This window comes from Alexandromys fortis, unplaced genomic scaffold (genome assembly GCF_014885135.2).
Source record: "Alexandromys fortis isolate MF-2015 unplaced genomic scaffold, M_Fortis_MF-2015_v1.1 scaffold_26, whole genome shotgun sequence".
NCBI lineage: Eukaryota > Metazoa > Chordata > Mammalia > Rodentia > Cricetidae > Alexandromys > Alexandromys fortis.
Genome location: NW_026067894.1, coordinates 2796895 through 2804949, shown reverse-complemented (window position 1 = coordinate 2804949; position 8055 = coordinate 2796895). Strand labels below are relative to the sequence as shown.

Genomic DNA, 8055 nt, shown 5'->3' with positions numbered 1-8055 from the left:
CTACGGCCCGCCCCTCCCATAACAGACCACGCCCCACTCGCCCGCAGGACCCACCCCTACCTCCGCCCCCCGCGCCGCGCTCCATACTTGGCGATCGCCGCGGCCCGGCGCGCTCATTGGTCGCGAGCTAGCGGCGTGGGGGGCGGGCCGGGCTGGCCGGGGCGGGGAAGGAAGGTGGCGGCGGCCCGGCGCGGGCGGGGGGAGGGGGGCGCTGACCCGGATGTTCACTCTTGGGCACCCGGGGAAGTGGAAGCGCCGGGCCCTGCTGCGGGGGGGAGAGCCACAGACGCCGGGACAGGGACCGCCGCCGCCGCCGCCACCATGGTAAAGGGACCTCTTCCCTCACGGCCCCATCCCGGGACCCCCTGCGGGAACTCACCTCCTCCTCTCTTCGCCGACTCGCCGGCCTGGGGAGGGTGGGGACCCAGGGTGGGGGAGGGGCGGGGTCCGAGACCCTAGGCAGATGCCACCTCTCTGATCCGGAGGGGGCGGTGGGAGGCTCGGGTGTCCCGTGACCCCGCCCTGGGCTCTAAGTGGAGCCCCGGGTCTTTCCCCTGCATGTCCAGGCTAGTCTCAAGGATCCCAGGCTAGACCTTCCTTCCCTAGAGGCCGGGCCAGGCACCCTTCTTGCAGGCCTGCATTCCATGGCCTGAGCTAGGCTCCCAGGGCCCAGGCTAGGACAGTGCTTCTCGTTGCTATGGCCCAGACTAGGCCCCCCCCCCAAACTCTTCTCTTCGTAGACCCAGCCTGGACCCTGATAACCCTTTGCCAGTGGCTTCAGCCTGCGTTTGTTTCCTTCACCCCCCCATGGAATCTCTCCGTGGTCTTCAAGTCTGGACTCTACTTCTGCTGTGTCTCCCTCCTGCACCTCTCTGACCCTGGTCCTGGCAATCACCTTCCCCCAGACTTCTCACGACTTAGCTTAGTCTGCGTCAGCCCAGTGTGGTTCTCACCCTCACCCTCCCTATCTACTCCCTGCCTGCCCAGTGTCCTACTCCCGACTCAGGTGTCCCTTCCCCTATTCCTAGGACGCTCCTTCTTGGCTGTCTCTGGCAAGCGGGGGAGAACCCTAGCCGGGGTGGGGGTGGTCCGGGTGCTGTGCCTTCCTAGACTTGAGGCTTGCCCCTTCTGGGGAGGCTGCTTGGGTGTGAGGGAGAAAAGGGCGGCATCTGTGTGCCCGGAAGGCAGAGCAGAGCATTTCCCGTGGCCGCCGCCTCGGTGCTGCCAGTGCAGGGCGTCTTGCGGGGCGCCCTGGCTGAGTGGGGAGCGGAACGCTGGCGGTGAGTAAGCCAAGTGGACAGGGATGAGCGCACAATCGTTCTTGTGAGGCCGCAGCTCTGGGGCTGGGGGCCACCAAGCTCAGAGCCCAACAGAGGGCCGGGACACGATGCACCCTAGCAGGCGCAGCCTCCCTTTCCCCCTGAACTGTCAGCTTGTAAGGATTGGAACTGCTGATTATGGAGGTGCCTCGGATCAGGTGAGCGAGCAGGCTGAGATCCCTGGTTGAACTCTGTGCTGTTTGTTTTGGTAATGAAGGCAGGCACACTATGCCAGCAACTTATTTGAAGAGTGTCTCCCCTCTCATAATCCCGCCCCCCCCCCAATACACTTGGACACCTTCTTCAGGGCAGGCCTAACACCTAGATGGAAGGGCCTCACATGGTCAAGGAAGCTTGTAAAGTAGACAGAGTTAAGGCATCCTCCAGCTGCCCCACCTGCCTAATAGATATTTGGGAGTGGACTTTTGAGGAGTCCTGTTCCTTGTTTAATCAAGGGTGTATATGCTAGTTAGGGTGCCTAATTCTGGTTGGCTAATAAACTTTCTATATATTGATTAAAAACATAGGCAAGACGTTTTCGTATTATTGCTCTTGTCTGAAAGCTGGCCTGGGCCGTCTGGACCCTGACCATAGTCTGTATGGGGAAGGACTTGTCCAGGACAGTTTTGGGTGAGACTTTGAAAAGTAGAGTGAAGTTTTCTGTGTGTGCTCTGGGGGCCAAAGCCCGAGATGCTTGTGGAGTGGCCTAGTCCTCTAGGCTTCTGCTGTCTCCATCAGACAGGTGGAGAAAGGCTGCCACATCCATTCCAGCATATTCAGAGCGTTGCTCAGTCTGCGTACAGACCACTCTTGGCCTGTGGAAGCACGCCTGGCAGGCTCCAGGCAGTCATCTTCCTTGTGTGCTCTTGTATGTCTGATATGATGGCCCTGTTTAAGAAACATAATGATGGGATACTCAGACATGGCAAGGGCGGGGTGGGTACTTATTTCTGCAGACCAAGTGTGAATTTTCCTAGTAGGAAATGTCCAAGTGAGGAGTATGGCTTGTGTAGTCCTGATCCTGAGCTTTCTGGGGACTGGGATTTTGGTCTTGTGTTTGCTGTCTCTGTCTATCTGAGTTCTATAACAGTACCTAAGACCGAAAGATATGGCTTGGGAGGGTGGCACCTGTAGTTTCAGCCCTTTAGACGTCCAAGGCCAGCTTGGATGACAGTGAGAATAAGACCGTGTTTCAAACAAGAAATGATCACTCATAGTGTTCCGGCACATGGCTCTGAGCTTTAGCCACTTGGAGTTTTACTCATTCACCCCCTAACTTGTTCTTCACATCCCCCAGACTCCCAAGTAATTTCTGACTGCCTCTTGTCAAATCTATACCATGCTTGAATGATCTGGTGCCCTGGTGTGGGTAGTTGGGCCAAGCCATTTGGCAGAATGGGGCTTCCTTGTAGGTAATGAAGGAAGACCACTGGGGTTTTGTTTTCAGTGGGGTGGTGGCAGAGCAGACAGCCAGCTCCAGTTTCCTACTGAGGGAAAGAGAGGCCTGAGATTTGAAAATGCATCTGATTTTGGGGTGGAGGCCATGGTTTTTCTTGGAGTCAGGTTCACCATCCCTGTTAAGTATGCTTTAGGCTAATGGAGTTTATTTGCATTCCCTTAGCAAGCTATCTTACCACTGCCTCTGAGTGCTTCGCAGTTTCAGAGCACTTTGCCTGTCAGAGCTCTGGCTTCTAATTCAGGGGTTATTATTCTGAGTTAAGATGCTGTTGCTTGGTGGTGGAACTGTAGTAGTGAAAGGCCAGCGTGGCCCCTCAGGAGCTGCCCGTCCAGCTCAGATGGCATTGCTGATAGGAGCTGGTTGGAGTGGCTCCCCTGTTAAAAGATGAAATCCTGGAGTAGGCACTAATGTATCTTGGTGGTCTCCTCCTTTGAATAAGATACATAATTCAGATGCCAGAGAGATGGCTCGGTGGGTAAAGGTGATTGTGCCAGGCCTGAGGATGGGAGTTCAATTTCTGGAACTCCTATAGAGAAGGAGAGAGCTGGTTCCTCTAAGCCTTGCTCCCTCCCCCCCCTCACATTGTCCCTTCCCCCCAGTAATAAATAAATAAACACAATACCTTAAAAATGCATAGTTCAACTCAGAGACCCCATGTGTGTTTTATAGCCCCAACCAAGTAAATCCAGCCAGTCTCTTTTTGATGTTATAAAAGGTAGCTGGTGAGCCGGGCAGTGGTGGTGCACACTTTTAATTTCAGCACCCAGGAGGCAGTGGCAGGTGGATCTCTGAGTTCAAGGCCAACCTGGTCTACAGAGTGAGGACAGCTCGGGCTATACAGAGAAACCCTGTCCCAAAAAACCAAAAGAAAAGAAAAGAAAAAGTAACTGGTGATTACCAGTTTAAGACTTGGAAACTATATACTGTTAGATCCTATGGATGAGGAAGGAGGACAGATATGGTGGCCTGGCAGGGCAAGGGACCTGCCAGAGTGGGAGGTGCTTATTGCTCAGCAGTTACAAGGTCCCTTGCTGGCTGAAGCTACTGGGTACCATTGCCTTGGTGTGGATGGATCATGCAACTGCTGTGCGCTCCTTATGTGTCAGGAGGCAGCGGTGAGCGAGGCAGAGCGAGGCAGATGCGGATTTGGGCTTTCTGGTTTCCACTGTTGAGGGACCCTGGGTTGACAGATGCAGCTTGGAAAGCTGTGATAGTGTCACACACTTCTAACTCCAGCTACTCAAGTTCAGGGCTGGCCTGGGCCACCTGTGAGAGAGCCACCTGTTCCCTCTTCCCTAACGTGCTCAACGTAACTGTGCGCACATGAGCCCGAGCTGTGGCGGAGATGGAAGGGAAGGGAGTGCTGCAGCTTGAGCTGGGCTCTGCTCTTCAGGCTTTTCAAGTGGTGTTGGTCTCATGTCTGCCATGCGGCGCAATGAAGTGTGTGTGTTTGCAGCCTTTTCCTGGGCATGGTGGACGTCTCCATGGTCGCTGACCAGAGTCTGGGCACAACAACTGTTGAGCCTGTTTTGCTCAAGGAGGATCTGAATTGAATGGTGTGGTAACAGGTCCCGTGTAAGACAGTGGGTTTAAGTATTGACCCGTAAGTCCTGCAGGGATAGGGACTTGGAGCAGATCCTCTGGTTGAGGGTGGGGTATGGCAGCCTAGAAGCGACCATGCACCTTCCCTGGCTTTGGGAGCAGCTGGTGCAATACCATTTTAGGCATTTCCAGAGTAATGATTGAGTGTAAGGAGATGGGGATACTGCTGGGGCTCCTGCCCTGTGCCCTGCCCTCTGCCAGAAGCTGTTGATTTTGCCTTGCAAAAGCTTGGAAGGTTCAGCCTTGAATCACAGACAGCAGAGCATAAGAAGTCAGACTGGGAGCCAGTCATAGTGGTCATTCCTTTAATCCCCATGCTCGTGGAACAGAGCAGGCAGAGCTCTATGAATTCAAGGCCTGCCTGGTCTACATAGCAGGGCTCCAGGCTGGCTAGGGATAACAGAGAGACTGTCTCGAAAACCGCCCCTCCCCTCAAACACAGAGAAAGCACTTAGATTTGGATGTGTTGTCTGCGTGGGTGGAGTCCCCTCTGAGAGAGGACAGGGGACAGAAAGCTTGATTGAGCTCTTGTGCCCTAGGACCTTATCACTTGTACCTTGCACTGACTGCCTGGTGCTCTGGAAGTGTTTGATGGCGCCAAGTAAGCCGGAAGTGTGACCTGAGAGATGGCTGTCTCTGCTTTGCTGCCTTCAGCACGGGTGTACCTGGATGCAGTCCTGGTGTCCTCTCAGTGTTGTGCCCTTGTCCTTTCTCCCCTAAGCTCCTTGCTGCGCAGTGTGAGGGGAGCATTTCATAGGGACACCAGGAAAAGGAAATGGTTTAATTGTGTGTGTGTGTGTGTGTGTGTGTGTGTGTGTCTGTCTGTGTAGGTCAGAGGATAACCTTGGGGAGTTGGCTCTCAGGTATCAGACTCAGTTTGGAGCCTGTCTGTCACTGGAAACTAGCTCTTGTAGATCAGGCTGGCCTTGAACTCACAGAGATCTGCCTGCCTCTGCCTGCCTCTGCCTCCGGGAGTGCTGGGATTAAAGGTGTGAGCCACCACCACCTGGCTCAGACTCAGATCTTAAGGCTTGACATCAAGTATCTTTACCATTGAGCCATTTTCCTGGCTCAAAAACGGCATTTTAATACACTTCCCACACACTTAAGTTGAAGCTATGGCTGCTTTCTGACGTATTTTGTATAGCCAAGTATATGTGACACAAATGGAAGCCACAGTCCTTGTCATTTTATCCTGGAGAGGAGGCGAGGTGTGCCCAAGAAGGGCCACATGTGAGTTGTAGGAGTGCGTGTGTGTGTGTGTGTGTGTGTGTGTGTGTGTTCCACTACCTCCTCCAGGAAGCTCTGTTGACACTCCAGTCCTAAACCAGCTTGGGGGCTGGGCCTGGAGCCCAGGAAGACCTCGCCCAGCCAAAGAGGAAGGGGAGGCTTGGGTGTGGCACTATCAGCTTGTTAGTCCCCTTACTAAGTCCAAGGTCAGTGTGTCGCCAGGCCCCGGCTTCAGGACCACTGGGTAGACAGCTCTTGTGTTTGTTGCCAGATATTCCAGTTGCTAAGCTCAGGAGTTTGCATTTGGTCTGGACAGCGTGGAGCCAGTGACATTTCTCACAGGGCAGGTGGAAATTTGAGTAGGCTGATGGAGCAGTGGTATTTTAGCATGAATTCTCTAGCTGTGCTGTGTAGAGAGATCCTGGAGATGGAGGAGGGAGGCAGAGGGATGCATCGGTAGGCTTCACTGGAGAGGTCCTAGGGTCTCGCCACTGTGGCTGTGGTCTGGAAGGAAGGAGAAAGGCACAGGGAGCTGGAGAGAGTTGCCATCTCTGGGTAAGGGGTACACCTTCCCCCCTTCCCCTGAAATCGCAGTGTAGCCCTTCTGATTGGGTGATTCGTCATTAACACCAACTGCTTCTGACTTGTTTAAATCCTAGATGATGGTGTCCACCAAACCTTGATAGATGGTTGACAACTGAGTGGGCATTTCAGCCTGGTTAGCCCGATGAGCAGCCAGCCATCTTGGATCTGCTGGTGGCTCTTCTTGTTTAGCCGAGTGTACTCTAGGTTCTAAGCACATAAAAGTGCCTGAGACCCTTATCTACTAAGGGATTCTACAGTGTGGGAGACTGCGGAGTGATGTAAGAGCAACAAGAGCTGCTTCAAATTGGCTGTTTTAATATTCCATTCAGTGCTACGAGACAGGCCATGCTACCAACATGATACAGATGAGGAAACCATGAGGAAACCAAGGCCTTCCTATGCTGTCCTGGTTCCAGGCCCAGCTGCCCCTAGCCTGCCTGCCTGCCTGCCATCCATCCTTCCACCGTTCCTCCTTCCCTCCCTACTTCCTTCTTTCTTCATTCCTTCTTCCTTCCTTTCTCTACAGCCCTATATTTATTGTTTTTTTTTTTTTTTTTTTTAGACAGGGTTTCTCTGTGTAACAGCCCTAGCTGTCCTGGAACTCACTCTGTAGACCAAGCTGGCCCAGAACTCACAGAGATCCTCCTGCTTCTGCCTCCCAAATGCTGGGATTAAATGCATGCGCCACCACTGCCTGGCTTAAGGTTTATTATTTTATGTGTGAGAGTGTTCAGAAGAGAGTGTCAGGAGTTTTGGTGGTTTTGAGCCACAGTGTGTGCCAGGAACCAAAACTGGGTCTTCTTTTTTTTTTTTTTTTAAATTAATTTATTTATTTATTATGTATACAACATTCTGTCTGTATGTATGCCTACAGGCCAGAAGAGGGCACCAGACCTCATTACAGATGGTTGTGAGCCACTGTGTGGTTGCTGGGAATTGAACTCGGGACCTTTGGAAGAGCAGGCTGTGCTCTTAACCTCTGAGCCACCTCTCCAGCCCCTGCAAGAAGTTATTAACTGCTGAGCCATCTCTCCAGCTCCCTTCTAGCCATTTTCATCATGTCATTCATTCTGTGGACATCTGCTATTTACCATGAGATAAACCTGCTAGGTTCATCCACCAGAGTCTTCTACTTCAGTGGGGGAGGCTGGAGAAGTGGCATGTCTGAGATTCTGGGTGAACTAGAGATAAGCACAGAATTGGGGTGACGCCCGCCACTCTGACCCAGGCGGGCCTTCTTGCCTTTATTTATTGTGCTTCCTCCTGCGTCCACATTGATTCTGTGGTCTCTACTTCCCTGTGGTCGATTTCAGTCCTCTAATCCTGTTTTGGTCCAAAGCAGTGGCCAAAGCCTGAGCGGTTGCCATCCCTGGCCTTGCCTAAGTGTCTATGGACAGTGTAGGCAGTGCCTGGTATGGTTGGAGGATGAGAGGAGTGTTGGCTGCTGTTATGTGGTTATTTTTATTAACATGGGTAGTTGATGGCTGGCTGTTCATGTAACCTACCAGCTGGCCTGGGAGGCATGCACTAGCCCTTATGAGACTAGAGACTGCTTGCTACATTGGAGTCCTTAGCCCAAAGCCTGCAGGCTCAGGGACCAGCCCAGTTAAACCCCAGCCTGGTGAGAACTCCAGTCCTGTGCTTCTGGCCACAGAGTTCTTCTTACCACGCTGCGGGTCGCTGGCAGCTGTTCCCTCTGGCCTCGACTCTCAACTTCTGCTTAAACTGCTCCCTGAAGCTTCCTCTTCTTGTGCTGAACTCATCAAGCTGAACCATTATCTGACTGGCCACTATTATAGTAGTCTTACATATAAAAAAAAATTAGGAGATTATATTTACCAGAGGAACCATCTTTACCTT

The 8055-nt window shown here is 52.9% G+C and overlaps 1 protein-coding gene across 2 annotated transcripts in view; it reads left to right on the top strand.

Annotated features, from left to right (window-relative positions):
- Window positions 1-209: 209 nt before the first annotated feature.
- The window catches only part of Capzb (capping actin protein of muscle Z-line subunit beta), a 106995-nt gene continuing 99149 nt past the window's right edge, over window positions 210-8055 (top strand). Inside the window, exon 1 of one of the 2 annotated variants that reach the window (XM_050153009.1) lies at window positions 210-324. In XM_050153009.1, coding sequence (XP_050008966.1) covers window positions 322-324 — 3 coding nt within the window. In that variant the 5' untranslated portion in view covers window positions 210-321. The remainder of the gene's footprint in view (window positions 325-8055) is intronic. The other variant, XM_050153020.1, reaches the window with a different exon arrangement.